Here is a 22,416-nt window from a genome sequence, read left to right as displayed (position 1 = left end):
ATGTTGAAATGGTAATTATAGGCCAGAAGATTACTTAAACATCCCCCAAACATTATGTTTTTTCTGAAAGCAGAGGCACTGGAGGAAAACAAAATAGTGGTAGTTGTACCTCCATATTAGCAAAACTGTTTATCAAACCCATATGTTCAGTGAAAGGGGAAAAAAAAAACAAAAAAAAAAAACACAATAAAATTAATTTTAGTGTACACAGGCACAAGACATCACCCTGTGTAGCGTGGTCCCAGAATTGTCGCTCACTCCGGCGTGCACGGCAAATACAAATACCTGTATGGGGGGTACAATCATTGTTCTCACATACTGCAGCCTACAGAAGTGATCAGGCAGCTTTATAGCCGTCTGAATCGCTTCAAGTAGAAAGCCGACAGGCTGCAGATAAAATGTAAACAGATTCCCATCCGCTATAATGGCTGGGAGTCCGTTTACAAGAGAGCACTGCTGCCGATGTATGGCATAGGTCAGCGACAGTGAAAGGGCTGAAAATCCAGAGATCTGGGGCCAGATTCTCGTAGGAGTGCATAACTTTGTGCGGGCGTAACGTATCTGATTTACGTTACGCCTCCGCAACTTAGACGGGCAAGTGCAGTATTCTCAAAGCACTTGCTCCGTAAGTTACGGCGGCGTAGCGTAAATCGGCCGGCGTAAGCCCGTCTAATTCAAATTGTCAAGAGGTAGGCGTGTGTTATGTAAATTATCCATGACCCGACGTGACTGACGTTTTTCACTTACGGCGCATGCGCCGTCCGTGGAATATTCCAGTGTGCTTTGCGTCAAAGTACGCCGCAAGGACATATTTGTTTTGACGTGTACGTAAATGACTTCCAGCCCCATTCACGGACGACTTACCCAAACGACGCAAAAATTTAAAATTTTGGCGCAGGAACGACGGCCATACCTAACATTGGTACGCCGCACTTACGCCACCATATAGCAGGGGTAACTTTACGCCGGGAAAAGCCTAACGTAAACGGCGTATCTGTACTGTGTCGGCCGGGCGTACGTTTGTGAATTCGCGTATCTAACTGATTTACATATTTTGACGCGTAAATCAGCGTACACGCCCCTAGCGGCCAGCGTAAATATGCAGTTACGATCCGACGGCGTAAGAGACTTACGCCGGTCGTATCTAATAGAAATCTATGCGTAACTAATTCTATGAATCAGGCGCATAGATACGACCAGCCGGACTCAGATACGACGGCGTATCTGGAGATACGCCGTTGTATCTCCTCTGAGAATCTGGGAGATACTTAATTGGGTACTTATTCATCCACCCATCTTTTATGCATTTTTTATGCAGTTCTTTTAGTGTAATCAATATAAATATAAAAAATCTGTATATTTCCGTTTCTGGTAACTGGGCTGGAACTCAATGGTTTTGAATAGATAGATTTATACTGTATGTCCCTCTAATAAGCTGCTCACCCAACTTCACAACTCTATCCTTATCCTACATCATGTCCTCATTTGGTAAAAATTCCACCCCCTTCTTCCTGTCCCCGATACCTTACTTTTTATAAAGTGAAATCTCTCCTAAGGTGTAGTATATTGTGATAGAGGTTCCGGCCCTTTCCAACTTTCCAAAAAAAAAAATAACAAAAAAAATTTGCCTGAAAGTTTATGCATTTCCGCACACTGGCAAGATCAATTCCAATAAAACAAGTGTGCTTTCCTCATTCAGGGCCAGGGACAAATTAAGAGCAGAATGGGGCTCTGGGGCAAGGTAGCAGTTATGGTCCCCCATCTCATCCACAGACATGAATACAAAGTGCAATAGGCTCAGCAGAGATACTGGTCATTTGTATTGTCTGTACAGGTATGGAACAATCACACACCGTTCTCCTACAGGTTTACAGGCCTTATAAGATGCAGCCAAAGTTAGACGCCTTGCACGTGGATCAGCCAATCTGCCTACTGATCCTTGCTGAGCAGGCGGATGGCTGGTACGTGTCCGCTCCACTTATGCAAAGAGGACACAAATACAGCCCGCTCGCCTCTATGGGCGCCTGTCCATTTACATCTGACTGCCATCTGATCCAACTGGCAAACGGATGAGGAATGGATCCCTATCCATCTGTTTTTAGCAGACAGGATCAGATCGGATGTCGGCAAGTGTTGACGGATACATGTTCGTTGATACCCGCCGCTCTATAGAGGAGACTGGAGGGTCCCATTGGGTCCACCTGAAAAACTGAGAGGAGGACCCGATCGGCCTGCCTGTGTGAAAGGGTCCTAAAGGTTCGCTTTGCACCAGGTTACATGATACACCTATAGGTAAGATGTAACATGGAGCAAAGCAAACCCCCTACCACCCCCCAAAAGTCTGCCCCTGACTGCGTTCTTCTCTCCTGCTGCCACTGTCACTTTTAAATTAAGAATTCTGAGATTTGTGAATGAATGATCTACAAGTCCTGTTTTCCATTTCTGTGGATCATCACACTTGTAGTTTATTTGCACTTCCTCCAGCTGAAAGCCCGTACAGAGTACAGAGGTACAGACTTGGAGCTGGAGGAAGAGCCTACAGGAGCCTGGCATTGTGCCTGCAATTCACGGATCGCGGGTGCAATGCTTTGCAGGCTCCTATGCAAAAAGAGAAATAATGCCCATTTTTGTCTCCCTGCAAGAATAAAAGCATTTACTATTTTTTATTTTTTTATTGGTGGATTTGGCTTTTAAAATCACACATAGAGCTAAAGCAGTAAGGCGGAGTGATATCTTTCTTGTCAGTTTTCAATGACATATTACAGGTTTATTTGTAATATTAAGATAAAGTACATCTAGACATAATACAGGTACAAAACCTTAGTGTGTAAACAATTGAAATAAAACTGACCTAAATGCATTAGAGCAGTGGTTCTCAACCTTCTAGTGCCGTGACCCCTTGATAAAATTTCCCAAGTTGTGGGGACCCCCAACAGTAAAATTATTTTCATAGCGTGGGTTGAGCGTGCGCCCCTAACCCACGGACATTTAGCGCTCCCCGAGTTCCTTCCACTGGTACAGTATTAAAACCCCTTATAGTACATTTTAGGGTGTACCATTGTTTCTCTTTGTTCTCCTTTTTTTCCCTTTCATCTCTCCTTATCCTAATTCCTTGTTCTTTTCCCCCCTCATCCTTCCCTCTAACTGTCTTTCTTGCTCTCTCTTTTTTTCCTTTCTCTCCCTTTTTCTTTGTTCCTCCCCCTCTTATCATCTCCCTTCCTGAGAGATCAGTGCAGGCTTCAGGAACAGCCCAGAATTTGGTGACCCCTGGCAAATCATCATTTGACCCCCAAGTTGAGAACCACTGCATTAGAAGATTGCCCTTAAAGGGGTTGTAAAGGTTTTTTTCCCCTAAATAGCTTCCTTTACCTTAGTGCAGTCCTCCTTCACTTACCTCATCCTTCCATTTTGCTTTCCTCACTTCCTGTTCTTCTGTCTGTAACTCCACACAGTAATGTGAGGGTTTCTCCCTGGTGTGGAGTGTCGTGCTCGCCCCCTCCCCTGGAATACAGGAGAGTCAGGACATCCACTAACACACAGCTCCTTTCTCTATCCGCAATGTAGAGAGCGTCCTGACTCTCCTGTATTCCAGAGGGAGGGGGCGAGCACAACACTCCACACCAGGGAGAAAGCCTCGCATTACTGTGTGGAGTTACAGACAGAAGAACAGGAAGTGAGGATTTCTCAGAAGAAATAAGGACATTTAACAGCAAAATGGAAAGATGAGTTAAGTGAAGGAGGACTGCACTAAGGTAAAGGAAGCTATTTAGGGAAAAAAATGGTACCTTTACAACTCCTTTAAAGCAAAACTAAACCTAAATGAAAGAAAACTGCTAGAGAGCAGCTCTTTATTGCAAAAAAAACATGCTATGTCTCTCCTGCAATCACAAACACTTACCTCCCTTGCTCGCAGTCTTCTATTGAATGTATATTCAGGTCTTTGCTGGAATGACTGATGCCCCGTACACAGGGCCGGGATTTCCGACGGGTAAAAGACCGTCTGGAATCCAGATGAAAAAAAAAAAAGAGCCAGTTCTCTTTTTTTTGCCGGCGTTTTTTTGGCAGTTTTCCCGTCGGAAAAACTGTGAGGGAGCATACACACGGCCGGGATTCCCGGCCAAAAGCTCTCATCGCAGTTTTCCTGTCGGAAATCCTGGCTGTGTGTACAGGACATGACTCCCCGTGCCTAAGCGCGGGATGACATCATCCTCCACCGACCGGCTGAAAACCCGTCACCTGGGAAGATGACTTTGGCTAGCCAGGGATGTAACCACCACATCGCTGGAAGGTGGAGGTCAGTATTTTGTGAATTTAGTTCCCCTTTTTAACAGATTAGAAAACACTAAAACATGAGACTTTTCGTTTGGTGCGATTCCAGCAAGTTTTACATGGGTGGAGACGAATATAGATGCAGTTCCCACCTGAGATTGTGCATTTGCGGCGACGCTTCTCGTCCGTCTCTCCTCTCTCAGATAGGCGATATTCTCCAAAGGTGTGATGGACACTTTTATCTGCCCCTGGCACTGCCCGGTGAAGTCTCCAATATTATACCAGCCACACACAGACTGGAACCCAGACAGGAGTGGAGAGAGATCTACAGCAGCAAAGCCCATCACTCGCTCTACGTCACCTGAAAATCATGGAGGGCGATAGAAAAGGATATACATTCATAAGGCGCTCTGAGATAAAGAGTGGGGAGAAAAAAAAAAAAACAACGTTTGATTTTACTTTCTACGTTATTAGGTAAGCTCCTGCATTGTGTTAAATATTTGAGAGTCTCAGAGCTCAAAAAGTAAAGACTTGGGGGTAGATTCACGTACAGGCGCCTAAAATTAGGACGGCCTAGCCTACTTTTTTTAGGCTACACTGCCTTAAATTATTTAGGTTAAAAGTGATTCTCAAACCACTTGCCTTCAAATTTTCGGCGGCGTAGCCTAAAATGAGCGGGCGTAAGCGCGCCTAATTCAAATGACTGGGAGGGGGGCGTGTATTATTGAAAAGAGGCTTGACCTCACATTTTTTACACTGCGCATGCGCCGGGCGACTACATTTCCCAGTGCGCATTGTGGCTAAGTAGGCCGTACGGGCCTATTGATTTTGACGCGTGCGTAAACAACGTAAATCCCGATTCGCGGACGACTTGCGCAAATGACGTAAAAAATTCGAACCTCGCGGCGGGAACGGCGGCCATACTTAACATTGTTATTCCACCTCATAGGCCGCCTAAAGTTATTCCAACTATCGCGTACGGAAACGACGTAACTCGACGGTGTAGGCCCGGCGTACGCTCTTAAATCGTCGGGAATCGGCGTAGCCCCTCATTTACATAATCTAGGCCGGCCGCAATGGCAGCGTCATCTAGTGGGCAAAAGAAACATTGCAGCCTAAGATAGAATAGCGCAAGCCAGCCTATCTTAGGTATGTTTAAGTGTATCTCTGTTAGAGAATACACTTAAACATAGGCCGGCTTAGATTCAGAGTTAGGTCGGCTTATCTGTAGATAAGCCGGCCTAACTCTTTGTGAATCTACCTATTGATATGTTATTGGGGCCATCTACATCTACTGCCTGTGTGTAGTCTGTCCGACAAAAGCCATCCATTCGGCCGACTTCTCTCGGACATGCATGCTGGAAAACCAGCCAATGGCAGAGAGCGCTGATCGGAGTGTTCTGGTGGGTGGGCATACCTTTGTCAGAAGAACACAACAGCTCAGCGGGGGAGATCGCATGGGGCCGGCTGCATTGCAATTTTAAACAGAGTGGGGTACGATTTTTAGTCTGGTTCAGGTGCAAATTCCAGTGCCGTACACTTTAAAAATGTACACCTGAACCACTGAATGATAATCGCACCGGATTCTTTTTACAAACCGCACCCGCACATACGTGAACCCATTTTAAAAGGCGGCAGTTACAGTCGGCGGGCTTGAAGGTATCGAAAAACGACATTTTTTAAAACGACGTTAAAAAATGCAGCATGTTCGAATGTTTTTGTGAAGCCCACACACGATCATTTTAAATGACGTTTTTAAAAACGTCGTTTTTTTTTCATGCCGAAAAACTATCGTGTGTACGCTCCATTAGTATCGGCACCACACACTCACTTTCACTGCACTAAGACCCCTTTCCCACCGGAGCAGTTTTCAGGTGTTTTAGCGCTAGAAATGGCCTCTAAATATCGCCTGAAAACCGACTCCCATTTATTGCAGTGTGTCTTTTTACACTGGGGGCGATGCACTAGCAGGACGTTAGGAAAAGTCCTGCAAGCAGCATCTTTGGGGCAGTTTGGGAGCGCTGTATTTAGCACTCCCAAAACACCCTGCCCATTGAAATGAATGGGCAGCCTAAAAAGTGCTTTGGAAGTGGCGCAAAACACGGCCGCTTTTAACCCCTTCTTTGGGGGTTAAAAGCACCCCGCTAGCGCCCAAAAAGTGTTACTTAAACAGTGGAAAAGCACCGCGGCACTTTAGTGCCAACACGGCCACAGCCCAAGTGTAAAAAGGGTCTTAAAGAGGAGTTCCACTGGTTAAGTTTATTAAAAGTCTGCAGCTACATAAAGTGTCTCACGATCCAGCGATACGGCCACCTGATGCCTTGTTCCTCTCCGCGGCGCTGGCATTGTAAGTGTGGGCGCCCGGCTGTGACAGCTTGCGGCTTTATAGCCAAGCGTGCACTGTGCATGGGCGAGTCGTGCTGCGCTCTGTCAGTGGGCAGGCAACCTTTTGGGACCTGTGACATGTTCCAGAAGATTGCAGAGAAGGAGGGACCGCCTAGGGCAGTGTTTCTCAATTCCAGTCCTCAGGCCCCCCCAACAGGTCAGGTTTTCAGGATTTCCCTCAGATGAAAAGGCTGTGGTGATTACTAAGGCAGTGAAACTGATCAAATCACCTGTGTAAAATAATGGAAATCCTGAAAACCTGACCTGTTGGGGGGGCCTGAGGACTGGAATTGAGAAACACTGGCCTAGGGGGAGAGGAGTCATCGCCTAGGCGGCCAGAAGGAGGAAGTGGGGCAGGAAGTCCCTCTCAAAAATTACACACAAATTGTGGCATTTCAGGGGGAAAGAAGTACTTAAATCGGAAGGTCCACTTTTGGGTAAAACTCCGCTTTAAGGAAAGATACCCGGCCTGGGAAGCGGTATAGATATTGGAATAGATGCCGCCCCACATTACCCGTTGTTACTTTCCGCTGTTACTCACCTGATTTATGCCACACCTTGAACACTAGTGTCTGCTGGGGGTCCAGAAGAAGTTCTTTAGTCAGTCTACACAAAAAAAAAAAAAAAGGGGACAACTGTTATTTTCTATAGTAAGATGAAAAATTAGGCCATATTCACGCAGGCCTCAGTTTGTATAAGAGCAATGTATACAGCAAGATTTTACAAAACATTTGCAAAGGTCTCGAGAAGCTTCACGCAGCTTTATTAAAGAGGAAGTAAACCCTCTCCGAAAAAAAAAAAAAAAATCACCCTGCAAGACAAAGGCATGTGATTAGGCTGAGATTAGCTTCAGCCTTCAGGAGTGGCGCCTGTACACAAGCTACTAGCAAATGTCAGTAGGCTACACTAAACTTGTTGAAGCCCGCTACCAGCTTGTTTAAAATCATAGTCTTTTTTTTTTTTTTTTCCTAGACGTTGAAGAAATGCTCCTACTTCTCAACAGGTCAATGATGGCGAAGGGCTTAGAGCAGGGGTCCTCAAACTACGGCCCGCGGGCCACATGCGGCCCGTGGAAGACTTGTATCCGGCCCACACGACCCTGACAGGCATCGCGGGTTACACAGCGATCCCGCTGTGTCACGGAGATCACAGTGTTAATGTTAAAAGTTCGGGCGCGCTGTGATAAATGTCCCGCACTCCTCCTCCTAGACTAGCTCGTGTGATAGAGCCAGTGTTCTGTCTGTCACACAAGCTGGTCTAGGAGGAGGAGGGCAGGACATTTATCATAGTGCGCTAGAACTGTTACCAACAGTGTGAGCATCGTGACAGAGCCGGACCATGACACAGCGCGATTGTGACAGCACAGTAAGGAGGCTGTGAGGGGCTTACAATGGTGAGGGAGGGGGGGCTGGCTTGCGATGGTGAGGGGGGCTGATGATTTTTTTAATGAGGATGATGATGGTGGGGGGGGGGGTGATGATGATGGTGAGGGCTGCTGATGGTGATGGTGGGGCTAATGATATGATGATGGTGGGGGGGGCTGATGATGATGTAATGATGATGGTGGGGGGGGACCAATGATGATGTAATGGTGATTGGGGGGCTGCAATGATCTTGATAGGCTTGCAATTAATGATTGTGGGGGGGGGGGCTTGCAATGAGGGGATGATGATGGTGAGGTGGGGGGGCTTGCAATGATCATGATCGGCTTGCAATTAATGATTGTGAGGGGGGGGGGGCTTGCAATAGGGGGATGATGATGGTGAGGTGGGGGGGCTTGCAATGATCATGATCGGTTTGCAATTAATGATTGTGAGGGGGGGCTTATAACGATGAAGGGGGAGGGTTGCAATGATCGTGAGGGGCTTGCAATGGTGAGGGGGGGCTTGCAATGATGGCTTAAAATGACGGTGAGGGGGGGCTCATTAGCCAAAAGCAGGCCCATAATTCCCATTGAAATACTGGTAAGTTTGTTGGTTTAACTTTACTTGTTCTTCATTTTAAATATTGTATTTGTTCCAATTTAGTTGTTTTCACTTCAAAATAACATAAGTGCAGTTTGCAGAGGAAATTGTTCATAGTTTTTTTTATAGTCCGGCCCTCTAACGCTCTGAGGGACAGTGAACCGGCTCCCTGTTTAAAAAGTTTGAAGACCCCTGGCTTAGAGAGAGAGACTTTCCTCACCAACTCCCTAGGGTTTTCAAGCATGGCAGGATCAGTGAATTATTATGTGTGACGGAGAAGGAAATTAGCTAATTTGCCTATTGGCAACCTTACTAGCTTCAGGAGTGGAAACAAAATTGTTAACCAAGAACACTAGGGAGTCTCTTCTAGCATGTTAGTTGGAGGTAAGTGTTAAGTTGCGTACATTTTTCATGTCATGGAAAAAAAACGATGTTTTTCTCGACGCGATTCCTCTCAAGCCTGCCTTGCCTACACATGATCGTGATAAAAAATGCTCTAGCAAAGCGCGGTGACGTACAACACGTACGACGGCACTATAAAGAGGAAGTTCTATTCGAATGGCGCCACACTTTGGGCTGATTATGCTAATTTTCCGTCTCATAACTTGCTTCTGAGCATGCACGTTTTTTCCCTGTCATTAAAGCGCACACACACGACCGCTTTTCACGACTAAAAAAACGACAACGTGAAAAACAACGAGAAAAAATAGAGCATGTTCTAAATTTTTAATGCCCATTTTTCTCGTCTATAAAAATGCTCTGGAGCCCACACACGACCGGTTTTAACGACCAATTGAAAAAATTGCATTTTTCGCGTCATGAAAAATGGTCGTGTGTACGCGGCATAAGGTGTACACTTACCTCTACTCGGATGCTGCCAAAATGTAGGTCTCCCTGTCCTGATATTTCCAGTACTTGTTCAATGCAAGATTCAGATTGTAGTAGTGGGCCCTTTGAGGCCAGGGGAGATTTCTCAACTACCCAACATGCTGTAAAGCAGTGCAGGGACTGGATGTGCAGAGATCACAGGTCGGGACAGAGGAGATATTATAGGATCTGATGCAGGATCTGTGTCAGCCAGAGTTATCACTTAAAGGGCCGGCTCCCACCAGAGGGAAGGGGATTAATCAGTGGGGTTATTGATTATCTTGACACATAAATAGCAATGAGTTGATGAAATGTGACTCTTTACCTTGCCTGGTGCTGGAAATTCCATGTCGGAGAATCCAGGTTCTCTATGACCGGGGTAGTTAAAGGTGTTGCACTACCAGCGACAGGAAACGACACACAGCAGCTGGGTGTGGATACTTGCCGCTCCGTCAGGGGACTTCCTGCAAGAAGATGAATGGATCATTTACAAAAAGCAAAGACGGGGGGGCATCTAAAACTAGATGTAGGGTACAGGGCTGGTCAGTACCAGTACATTTGAAAGTGGAGACAGAAGGCAGCAAGCGGGTTTAGCAATCCTGCCAGTAGCGCCCATTTAAAAAAAAGAAGCATTTTATTGAAACGCTTCTAAGCGCAAACGCGGCTAAACGCAGAATGTAAACGTGGCAAAACAGACGTTTTAAACGTGGGTTACTATCTGTCAAGTTTAACCACTTCAATACCAGGCACTTGCACACCTTCCTGCCAAAGCCAATTTTCAGCTTTCAACGCTAATTTACATACAGGCTGCCGGAAGCATGGATTCCAGTGGGGGCTTTTTTTTTTTTGGAAGCACAGGTTTAGAGCTAGAGGCTCTAATTGGCTTCAAAAAAGGGTGGGCTCTGGGCCACCCTTATCAGCGAGTACGAATATTTATGCTCAAGTATTTGTTGATACAGAGTACAGATACCTTTGCAGTGCGATTTGAGCCCATACAAAACGAATGGGCTCAAAATTGCACTGCAAAGAATCGCATCTGATTTGAACAGGAATGCGGTGCAATTCCTGTCCAAATCGCACGCAGTTTCCTGCACCGCTCCTGTGTGAACCCAGGCAGAAGTCACTATGAGAAGCCTGGGTTCACACAGGAGTGGTGGGGAAAACTGCGTGCGATTTGGACAGAAATAGCTCTGCATTTCTGTTTAAATCAGATACGATTCTTTCCAGTGTAATTTGAGCCCATTTATTTTCTATGGACTCAAAATCATACCGCATCCTGGTTCAAATCACATGTGATTCTTTGCACTGTGATTTGAACAAATTCATTTTGTATGGACTCGGATCGCACCGCAAAGAGATCGGTTTCAGGTATCGGAGCGTTTGCATGAGTAACCGTACTCGTGCAAATACCGAGTATCGATACCGGTTTTAGTGCAACCCTATTTATTTCTACTTAAAGCGGATGTGCCACTAAAAAAACATATTAAAAGCCAGCAGCTACAAATACTGCAGCTGCTGACTTTTAATATAAGGACACTTACCTGTCCTGGAGTCCAGCGGTGATCGCAGCAGATGACGAGCCGATCGCTCGTCTCTCTGCTGCTCCCCCCGCCATCCACGGTGAGGGAACCAGGAAGTGAAGCGCTCCGGCTTCACTGCCCGGTTCCCTACGGCGCATGCGCGAGTCGCGCTGCGCCCGCCGATTGGCTCCCGCTGTGTGCTGGGAGCCGAGTGTTCCCAGCATACAACGGGGGACGGACGGGAAACGAGGAAAAAACCCGTCTTTTGCCCGTATCGTAGGGCCGGAAGTGGGTGCAGATGCCTGTCTGTAGACAGGTATCTGCACCCCCTCCCCCCTGAAAGGTGTCAAATGTGACACCGGAGGGGGGGAGGGTGCCGATCAGCGGGACTCCACTTTAGAGTGGAGATCCGCTTTAATATAATTTGCAATATACAATTGTATTTGTGTTTATTGTTTATTATTCAAGTATGTAAAGGAGTGGTAAAAACTGTCCCATGGAGTCCCAACAATCAAGCCATATTGCTGTCTGATCAAAGCCAAATGTCCCCAATAAAATGTCCCAACGGGCAAAATGATGTGGCAGCAAAGGCACATTACTTTGGCTTTGATTAGACAGTTGCCCAGCTGAACTGAGTGGAATCCATAGGCCACAACCTTACTGTTGTAATATGTTGGCCGATTTATGTGGGATATTATATGTACACATACAGTACAATGTTTCCCATGAATACCCCCTCAAGTCCAATTACCATCAATAAATACTTCCTTAACCACTTGCCGCCCGCCAATGACAGATTGAAGGCGGCAAAGTGGTTGTAGAATCCTGACTGGACGTCATATGACGTCCTCAGAATTCTTAGCTGCCCCCGGGGGCGCGCATCGCGGTGATCGTTGTTGCAGGGTGTCAGTCTGACACCCTGCAACAACGATCTAGGTAAAGTGTCTCTCACGGAGACACTTTACCATGTGATCAGCCGTGTCCAATCACGGCTGATCACGATGTAAACAGCAAAAGCCGGCAATCGGCTTTTCCTCACTCGCGTCTGTCAGACGCGAGTAGAGGAGAGCCGATCGGCTGCTCCCCTGACAAAGGGGTTTGTGCTGATCGATTATCAGCACAGCCCCCCCTGAGGATGCCCACTGCACCACCAGGGATTCCACTAGATCACCAGGGATTTAAATCAAAGGTATGTCACCCTAGACCACCAGGGATGACACATAATGGATGCAAATCAGTGCCACAATGGATGCCAATCAGTGCCCACAATGGGCATCACTGATTGGCAGGCATTGTTTGGCACTGATTGGCATCCATTAGTACAACACATTAGTTAGTGCCCATCTATGCCCATCCATCCTGCCTATCAGTGCCCATCCATGCCACCTATCAGTGCCCATCCGTGCCGCCTATCCCTGCCCATCCGTGCCGCCTTTCCCTGCCCATCCGTGCCGCCTATCCCTGCCCATCCGTGCCCATCAGTGCCGCATATTGGTGCCCATCATCAATGCCACCACATCAGTGCCACCTCATCGGTGCCCATCAGTGCCACCTTATCAGTGCCAGTCAGTGCAGTACCATTAGTGCCCATTAGTGAAGGAGAAAACGTACTTATTTACAATGTTTTACAACGGAAACAAAAAAAAAGTTTTTTTTTTATAAATTTTCGGTCATTTTTTTTTGCAGAAAATAAAAATCCCAGAGGTGATCAAATACCACCAAAAGAAAGCTCTATTTTTGGGAACAAAATGATAAAAATTTAGTTTGGTTACAGTGTAGCATGACCGCGCAATTGTCATTCAAAGTGCAACAGCGCTGAAAGCTAAAAATTGGTCTGGGCGGGAATGTGTATAAGTGCCCGGTATGGAAGTGGTTAAATATGTAAACAATGTACCCTTTGAAATGTTCAATTAGGTTAACAGGCCACCTCACACACCTAGGTAGTCTCGCATAAGATCAAAAATACACTTTTTTTAACAAAAAAAAATAAGACCACATTTAATTTAGCCCAATTTTTTTTTACATTGTTAAAGATGATATTACGCCGAGTAAATTGATACCAAACACGTCACCCTTCAAAATTGCGCCCGCTCGTGGAATGGCGACAAACTTTTACCCTTCAAAACCTCCATAGGCGACGTTTAAAAAATTCTACAGGTTGCAAGTTTTGAGTTACAGAGAAGCTTTAGGACTAGAATTATTGCTCTCGCTCTACCGATCGTGGCGAAACCTCACATGTGTGGTTTGAACACAGTTTTCATATGCGGGCGCTGCTCATGTATGTGTTCGCTTCTGCGCGTGAGTTTGGAGGGACGGGGCGCATTTAAAAATTATTATTTGTTTTCTTATTTATTTTACCTTTTATTTTTACACTATTCTTTTTTAAAAAAATGGTGTCACTTTTAAACATCCCTGGTTATAGAAAAAAAAAAAAGCATGACAGGTCCTCTTATATATGAGATTTGGGGTCAAAAAGACCTCACATCTCATATTTACACTAAAATGCAATAAAAAAACATATATAAAAATGGCCCTTTAAGAGCTAAGTGACGTTTTGAAGTTGCTTCCAACCTGTAATGCTATGGAGACGGGTGGGGGCCATCTTCCCCTCACTCTCCATACCAAGCAGGATCCGATCCCCTCCGTCGCTACCGACGGCTCCGGTAAGCGGTAAAAGGCACTGGAGCGCGGCGGGAGGAGGGGCCTTCTCCCGCTGCCGATAAAAGTGACCACGCAGCAAACCTGCTACAGAGACCACTATTATTGGAAACTGCACCGCTCACTGAGGAAGAGGACACCGGGGGGTTATGGTAGCTAGCTGTTGCCATAACAAAATATATCCCTCTTCAAAGTACCGACGTATATCGGCGTGAGCCGGTGACTTGTCCTCAATGTTCCCCTATGGGGGAAGTTCCTTCACTGACTGCGCAGGCGCAAACTTCCCGACGGAAATCTCCGAACCTCGCCCGGCATCCAGGCTCATTCTTTAACATCCCCGTGGATTGGAGGATGTTAAAAAAAGAGCCAGGAGGCCGAGCGAGCGAAGCGAGCCGTCCGAGCGCAGCGAGGACATGAGGCCGACTGGCCACTTTCCTCTAAGTCCACGTCGCCCTGGATGCCGGCCGCCGCTCGGGGATTTCCGTCAGCAAGTTTGCACCTGCGCAGTGCTTGAAGGAACTTTCCCGATAGCTGGAACCATCTCAGCGCATCAGTTCGCGCATGCGCTGGAACTTCCATGATACCTGGAACCAGCACGGCAGATCACCGGCCCAGAAGTGGTAAATAGTGTACATGGGGGAAAGCATTCTTTATTATACAATCGAAAACAGCTTACAGATGCAGTAAGGGCAAAATACATGCTGACTTCACTGGCTGCCTGCTGGTTCTTATTCAGTAAGTATATACAAGAATCCAGACAACAAGCATTTGCAGATGGACCGTCAGCAACCACAGATTATATATTGCACACACACGACAGGTCTTCTTTAATGCATGTTACTGTACAGCATGTAAATGAGATCACATACCTTTCAAGCTAAGATGCATTGCACGTTCAACAACGATGTTCACAGCAAATGTGTTTTCCACATCCACACAGACTGGCTGACTGTCAGGGACTGCGGACGGACCCTCACCCCTCGGAGAGGACTTCTTACATTCGATGCGATCCTCTTGTCTCCGGTCATCGTACGCAGAGGTGTCCTGTGCCGCTTCCTCCTCGGAGAGGCTCTGATCCTCTGCAGAGCTTGTGCAATGGGCAGTGACTGACAGGTGATAGGCTGAGCTCAGGGACAGGTGAACCCTCACCGCTGCCCCCTGCAGGTTGGGCATATTGCGCTTAAACAGGGGATAAACACCTGCAGATGATGGATAGATGGTTACCCACACTGAAAACACACTGGTCAATTTACAGAGTATAACACATATGGTATTGTAATTATCATGCAGTATTTTGTTATTTTGTAGAGTAAAAAAACAAATTTTCGACTACCCAAAAGGATCTGGACCAAATTAATTCACAGCGTGGCCGTAATTGTTATAAAATAGATTTATGTGGAATCTTGCACTTAGGCTGGGTTCACATGGTCTCCCCCACCCATTTCCTTTATAACATTTATTTACTGCTAGACTACAGAGCTACATCTTTTCCACCCCAGAAAAACAATATGCTTTTGGTTCTTTGTTGGGCATTAACCCACTCCCTGATGAAGTCTCCATAGAAATATAGGGCCATATTCTCAAACAAGTTACGCCGGTGTATCTACTGATACACCGGCGTAAATCGAATTTCCCGCCGGCGTATCATTGTTTTGTATTCACAAAACAAGATAGGCCGGATTTAGGCTAGGATCCGACTAGTGCAAGTCACTTACACTGTTGGGTCCTAAATGTAATTCGCCGCCGGCCGCTAGATGGCGTTTACGTTCAGGTCTCATTTGTTTATGCAAATGAGCCTGATACACCGATTCCCAAACGAAATCGCGTTGCGTAACCGTCGCTTACGTCGTTAGCGTAAGGTTACCCCTGCTATATGAGGGGTAACCTTACGCCAGTCCCACGTATGCCATGTTAAGTATGGCGTCGGGTCCGCGTCGTCTTTTCCCGTCGGGTACGTCGTTTTACTAAGTCGTTCTTGAATACGACTTTACGTCAATGACGCACACGTCGGCGTCAGTGGCGTTTTCCGTCGAGAACTGGAGCATGCGCACTGGGCTATTTTAAGCCCGGTGCATGCGCAGTTCGAACGGCACGGGGGCGCGCTTAATTTAAATACAAGCCGCCCCCTTGGAATTACGCGGGGATACCCTGGGCCAATTACACTACGCCGCCCCAAACTACGGAGCAAGGGTTTGGGGAATACAGCACTTGCTCCCGTAAGTTGGGGCGGCGGAGTGTAAATGGCTTACGCGACGCCGCCGCAGAAACTACAAGAATCCAGTATTCAAGCTAACCTAGATATGTCACTGTTGTATTTGAAAGGCAAAAAATATAAGTTTGGGAGAAAACTGTGATGGCAATCATTCCACTTTTATGTGACTTACCGCTAACAGAGAGGGTCCGGGATGTGGTCTCTGCCAGAGCCGTCATGTCCACATAAGCACAACCAAGGAGGCGGTCTGTATCTTGAGGTCTTGGCCCGGTAGTGTCTTTCCCATAAGAACGCCAGATCTGGATCTCCAACTTCTCCTCTCGCAGGTACCACACCAATGGCTGATGCTTCATCAGTTCTATCTTCCTAGTCTGCTCAAACACTACGGTGGCCTGTTGGCCATCTTCTGAGAAGGCTGGTTTCCTCAACTGGGAGCAGACTGCGTCTCTATCGTACAGTTTGTATCGCAGGTAGCAGTACGTTTTCTTGTGGATATGTTTGTGTCCGGCCAGTAAGAGAGAGTGAACCGGAAGCCAGATTTTGGGGACAGTGACGGAAAGATTGACCAAGTCTTCTTTTTCCCAGCCATCTTTGACACCTCCAACAACTTCCTCCTCTACATCATTCCATCCTAAGCCTCGAGCCACCTCCAGGACTCGATCTCTGTCTGAATGGTGAGCAAAGTTGACTGAAAGCTCCAGACCTCCAACCACATTGCTCAGGACACCCGCAGTGCCAGAAAAAGTGGAATCCGCGGGTAACATTACTGGGTACCACCCAGATATTCCTGGGAAAAGAAAAGACGGCATGAATATCTACGACTGAAGGAATTGAAGAAGAGAAGGGAAGAACTGTACAGAGGGGCTTCTGGTACAACTGGGGCTACAGTCATTCAAAAACACAATCTTTTAAATAGACCCGGTCACCAGTATAAACACTGAATTTTTAATATTGATATAATAGTGCTTTATGTGTAACTACTATTGCCCCATTTGGGAAATGTTCGTATCACACAATTGCAGAGTTATAGCCGGTAGGGTTGTCCCGATACCACTTTTTTAAGACCGAGTACAAGTACCGATACTTTTTTTCAAGTACTCGCCGATACCGAATACCGATACTTTTTTTTAATTCTATGTGTCAGTATGTTTTTTTTTTTTTTTTTTATCTTGAACAATTTGTTTTTAATCTTGTAAATTTTTTTTTATTTATAATGCTTTCTTTTTTTTTTTAAGGGAGGGGGGGGGGGGTGGACCGTGTCAATGTGTTTTTTCTTTATTTTTTTATTTTCTACAGTAATTTTTTTTTATTCTTTTGTTTTTTTATTCTTTATTTTTTTATTATTTTTTTTAGCCCTGTTGGGGGGGGGGGGGGAGGGGGGGGGCGGGGGCTTTGGTGAGATATCAGGGGTCTTGACAGACCTCTGACATCTTCCCTTTGAGACAGGGAAAGGGACTAGGGACACATGTTCCCCTGTCCCTTTCTTAGCAGCATCCGCTGCGTTGAAAATGAATGGATTGAAGACAGCGTCTTCTCTTCATTCATAAACTGAAACATTTGTAAACTGAAACATTTACAAACGCATTCGGAGCAGTAAGGAGCCGGATTTACCGGCTCCTACCCCGCTCTCCATCCTGACATTTCCAGGGGGTGAAGGAGGAGTTCCGAAGGGGAGAAAAACATGGCGGCATACACGGCGGCATACACGGCGGGATACACGGTGGCTTTCAGCTGCTTTAAAATCAGCGGTGATCGGTGCTTGTAACTTCCCCATGCACTGATCACCACCGACAGTACAAGTATCGGGTGAGGTATCGGGAGCATTTGCCCAAGTACAAGTACTCGGGCAAATGCTTGGTATCGGTCCCGATACCGATACTAGTATCGGTATTGGGACAACCCTAATAGCCGGTTCACACTGGGGCGACTCGCCAGGCGACTCATGACAAGTCGCGCTCCGCTCTATTCACCAGAACCGTTCTAATAGGAGCGACGCAAGTTGCTTCGACTTAGAAAAAGGTTGTTGTACGACTTTGGGGGCGGCTCGGGGTGATTTGCATTGATTTCAATACAGAAGTAATTTTGCAAGTCGCCTCTCAAGTCGTCTTGAGATCACCTTGTCGAGTCACCCCTGTGTGAACCGGCTCTCATGCCGCGTACACACGATCATTTTTCGGGATGAAAAAAAAATGACGTTTTTCGGCATGTAGAAAAAACAACGTTTTTCCAACTTCATCATTAAAACGACGTTGCCCACACACCATCGTTTTTAAAAAATGCTCTGGCAAAGTGCGGTGACGTACAACGGCACTATAAAGGGGAAGTTCCATTCGCCTTTGGGCTGCTTTAGCCGATTCCCTGTTAGTAAAAGACGATTCGCGATTTTCAGTCTGTTACAGCGTGATGAATGTGCTTACTCGAATGGTACCAGAACGAGCGCTCTCATCTCATAACTTGCTTCTGAGCATGCGCGGGTTTAACGTCGTTTTAGCCCACACACGATCATTTTTTACAACCCGAAAAACGACATAGTTTAAAACGTTGTTAAAAAATGCAGCATGTTCGATTTTTTTTTTGTCGTTTTTCAGAACCCGAAAAATTATGTGAAGCCCACACACGATCATTTTAAATGACATTTTTTAAAAACGTAATTTTTTCCATTCCGAAAAATGATCGTGTGTACGCGGCATTACAGGTAGAGGAAAAATGAGGATCTGATACTATTGGGGGTTTCAGATTCTTCTATTTCCTGCAACCATCTGATGCTCCTTACCCACCAGCTACTTCCCTCATGCTATAGTGCTGCTCTCTCAGCATTACTATTTTAGACCCCTTTTACACTGGGGCGCTAGAATGCTAAAAATAGCACCTGCAAAGCGCCTGAAAGAGCCGCTGCCGTCTCTCCAGTGTGAAAGCCCAGAAGGCTTTCACACTGGAGCGGTGCGCTAGCAGGACGGTAAAAAAAAGTCCTGCTAGCAGCATCTTTGGATCTTTGAAATTAATGGGCACTGTGGCTATACCGCTGGTTAAAATCACCCCGCTAGCGGACGAATATCCCTGGAAATACGATGGTAAATCGCCACTTTACCGCCAATGCCCCAGTGTGAAAGGGGCCTTACTTATACTGAGGCTGTGTGCAGAAAAGCAGCTACAATTACAGTTTCAGTGCGTTTTTTTCTACATTTGCTGAGGCTGGGAGCAGTTCTCCGGCACACAGCCTAAGCTGTCAAATACATTAGACGCAAGTGGTGGGAGCAGCAGAGGGCAGCCCGAAAGAGAAGAGTCCAAAACATCAAACACTATTATATTAATATAAAAGTGAAGGTGCTTATTCTGGGACAGGGATTCTTTAACCACTTAAGCCCCGGACCAATATGCTGCTAAATGCCCAAAGGCGTTTTTGCAATTCGGCACTGCGTTGCTTTAACAGACAATTGCGCTGTCGTGCGAAGTGGCTCCCAAACAAAATTGGCGTCCTTTTTTCCCCACAAATAGAGCTTTCTTTTGGTGGTATTTGATCACCTCTGCGGTTTTTATTTTTTGCGCTATAAACAAAAATAGAGCGACAATTTTGAAAAAAATGCAATATTTTTTACTTTTTGCTATAATAAATATCCCCAAAAACATATATAAAAACATTTTTTTTCCTCAGTTTAGGCCGATACGCATTCTTCTACCTATTTTTGGTAAGAAAAATCGCAATAAGTGTTTATCGATTGGTTTGCGCAAAATTTATAGCGTTTACAAAATAGGGGATAGTTTTTTTGTATTTTTATGATTTTTTTTTTTTTTTACTACTATTGGCGGCGATCAGCGATTTTTTTCGTGACTGCGACATTATGGCGGACACTTCGGACAATTTTGACACATTTTTGGGACCATTGTCATTTTCACAGCAAAAAATGCATTTAAATTGCATTGTTTATTGTGAAAATGACAGCTGCAGTTTGGGAGTTAACCACAGGGGGCGCTGTAGGAGTTAGGGTTCACCTAGTGTGTGTTTACAACTGTAGGGGGGTGTGGCTGTAGGACTGACGTCATCCATCGAGTCTCCCTATAAAAGGGATCACTCGATCGATGCAGCCGCCACAGTGAAGCACGGGGAAGCCCGGGGAGCGATCGCGACGGAGCGGCTATAAACGAATAGCCGCGCCGTCGTCCCGGATCGCTCCCCGCGGGAATCCGCACGCAGCGGGGGGGTCCGATCGGACCCCCCACCGGCTAGAAGGCAAGGACGTATATATACGCCCTTCTGCCTGTCCGTGCCATTTTGCGGACGTAAATAGTCGTGCGGCGGGCGTTAAGTGGTTAAGGCGGTAGTAAACCGGTGTGTGTCTTTTTTTTTAAACCTGCAAGGTAAAGCCATAATGTGCTAGTATGCGTCTTACCTTCTAGTGGTGAGCTGTCACCACTGACAAGGCATACATCTTCACCCGGTCTTATATAAAAAAATCGCTGCATAAATACCTGTAATAAATAATACCTGTAATGGAATGCATAATAAAACACAATTACCTGATCTTTTGCTGAGCAGATCTGTAGTAGGAATTCTCACCACACCCAGATGGTAATCATGGGCTGAATGAATTTTACCAACACCAGCTGAAGACAAAAAAAAAAGATTTGTTAGCAAAGGGTGATGAGCCTCTCAGGACATAAACAATTAAATATGAAATAAATGAGGAAATCACAAGTTTTATCTACTGGAATGCAGTAAAAGTTAGCATGTGCTTTGCCCATACAAAAGTTCACTTTAATACTACAAAGTTTATTTTTTTTAATCTTCCGCTGCTCCATTTCCCCACTGGAAGAAGCATGTGATTTACTCCCCTGAGGCTGCATTCACACCTAGGCGACAAGTAACGCCGTGTACGCGGCGTATTTTGCCGCGATTTCGTTTACTTTTTTTTTTTTTTACAAAGAATTAAACATTGCTGTCTATGGCCGAACGCCAATGCCGCCTGAAAAAAAGGGTCTGGGACTTGTTTTCAGGCGTATGGCGTTTCGGCGTTCGGCGTTCGATGTGAACCATCTCATAGACAGCAATGGAAATTCGCCCCTCCAGCGTATCGAGCATCGGGTGTTTTGTCGCCAAGGTGTGAATGGAGCCTTACTCTTGGATGATTGGTGATTTGCCTGTTACTGCCATAGTAGCCAGGAGAGAGTCCTCAGCCCTGTTTAAGCTCTGACTAGCCCAATTCAGAGATTACATAGAGCTTCCTTTCCCTACATCTGGTAGGTGAACAGAGCAGCAGGGGAGTGAAGGGAAGGGGGCATTAAAATAGAACCTATCGTCAGGCGATCCCAGGTCCCTACTCTTACCTTCCTTTCTTGTCTTTGCTCTCTGTTCTTTTTCTTTTGATGAGTTCCCAAACCCTCTTTAGTTGTGTATTGGTGCCCAGGACTACTTAGAATGGGGTTATTGGCATTGTGAGGGGTTAGCTCGGTAGCGGGGTGTGTGACCCCCTGGATGGGTTCACCACACACTGAATTTATACAGACTGGCAGTCGAAGACGGTTGAAAACAACGTTTTTGGTTTATTTTTCCATCTTGCTGGAAAACAATTGCAAGCATCCAAACAGCATAAACAAAATCAAACATAAAATAAACCCTAATCACTCTGGGCGTCTACCTTCCACACAGGAACCTATCTATGGAGTCTGACTCAGCCTAGCGCTGGGCAGACAGTGCTGGTCATACAGCACAAAACAATAGTCTTGATTTTTATCACACAGAAAAATCACTCCTCTCCTCACCTCCACAGAAGACCTTCTGGCACTGCTCTCCTACTCACAAAGACTCAGGATGATGCAGCCCTTCAGTGGTAATCCTTTGGACTGTTTATAGAGGCCTTAATTGCCTCATTCTGAACAGCTGGAGTCTTTCAACGCCCTTAGACCTTGTCTGGCTATTTTTGTAGCCGACGCCCGATAATGATTGGTGTATTGTCCAAACAAGGCAGAAATGTATCTCCTGTCTGTGACAACACCCACAGATTTACCTGACTTCCTGTCACAGCATACATGTTCTGGCTACTTTTGCAAATGACAGGGTTTTCCCTAAAACACATATACAAGTAAAACCTTGGATTGCGAGCATAATTCGTTCCATAAACATGCTTGTAATCCAAAGCACTTGTATATCAAAGCAAATTTCCCCATAAGAAATAATGGAAACTCAGATAATTCGTTCCACAACCATCTATTCATAGGTCCTTCAGCTTATAGTCCATATAAAAATATTTTAACAATGTGATAACCATAAAATGTCCATCCACAAATGGAAGCCTCCACAAGGGGATTAGAAGCAAAATCCAGCAGGAGCTCCAGAGTATAAAAGAGAAGAGAGGCGCCTCTAAGTGTAGCAAGAAGTTGCTAAATGTTGTATCTTCATTAACCACTTAAGACCCGGACCTTTAGGCAGCTAAGGGACCTTGCCAGTTTTTTTGCGATTCGACACTGCGTCGCTTTAACTGACAATTGCGCGGTCGAGCGACATGGCTCCCAAACAAAATTGGTGTCCTTTTTTTCCCACAAGCTT

At 45.9% G+C, this 22,416-nt stretch overlaps 1 protein-coding gene across 1 annotated transcript in view; it reads right to left on the bottom strand.

Annotated features, from left to right (window-relative positions):
* Window positions 1-22,416, bottom strand: part of C2CD3 (C2 domain containing 3 centriole elongation regulator) — a 163,381-nt gene that overhangs the window by 54,746 nt on the left and 86,219 nt on the right. The window contains exons 22-27 of the mRNA XM_040339937.1: window positions 20,391-20,477; window positions 16,048-16,662; window positions 14,533-14,862; window positions 9,811-9,949; window positions 7,196-7,260; window positions 4,422-4,630 (exon numbers count right to left, since the gene is read on the bottom strand). Coding sequence (XP_040195871.1) covers window positions 4,422-4,630; window positions 7,196-7,260; window positions 9,811-9,949; window positions 14,533-14,862; window positions 16,048-16,662; window positions 20,391-20,477 — 1,445 coding nt within the window. The remainder of the gene's footprint in view (window positions 1-4,421; window positions 4,631-7,195; window positions 7,261-9,810; window positions 9,950-14,532; window positions 14,863-16,047; window positions 16,663-20,390; window positions 20,478-22,416) is intronic.

This window comes from Rana temporaria, chromosome 2 (assembly GCF_905171775.1).
Source record: "Rana temporaria chromosome 2, aRanTem1.1, whole genome shotgun sequence".
In the NCBI taxonomy this organism is placed as follows: domain Eukaryota; kingdom Metazoa; phylum Chordata; class Amphibia; order Anura; family Ranidae; genus Rana; species Rana temporaria.
Note: the sequence above shows the minus strand (reverse complement) of the source record. Positions and strands in the feature narration are given on the sequence as shown.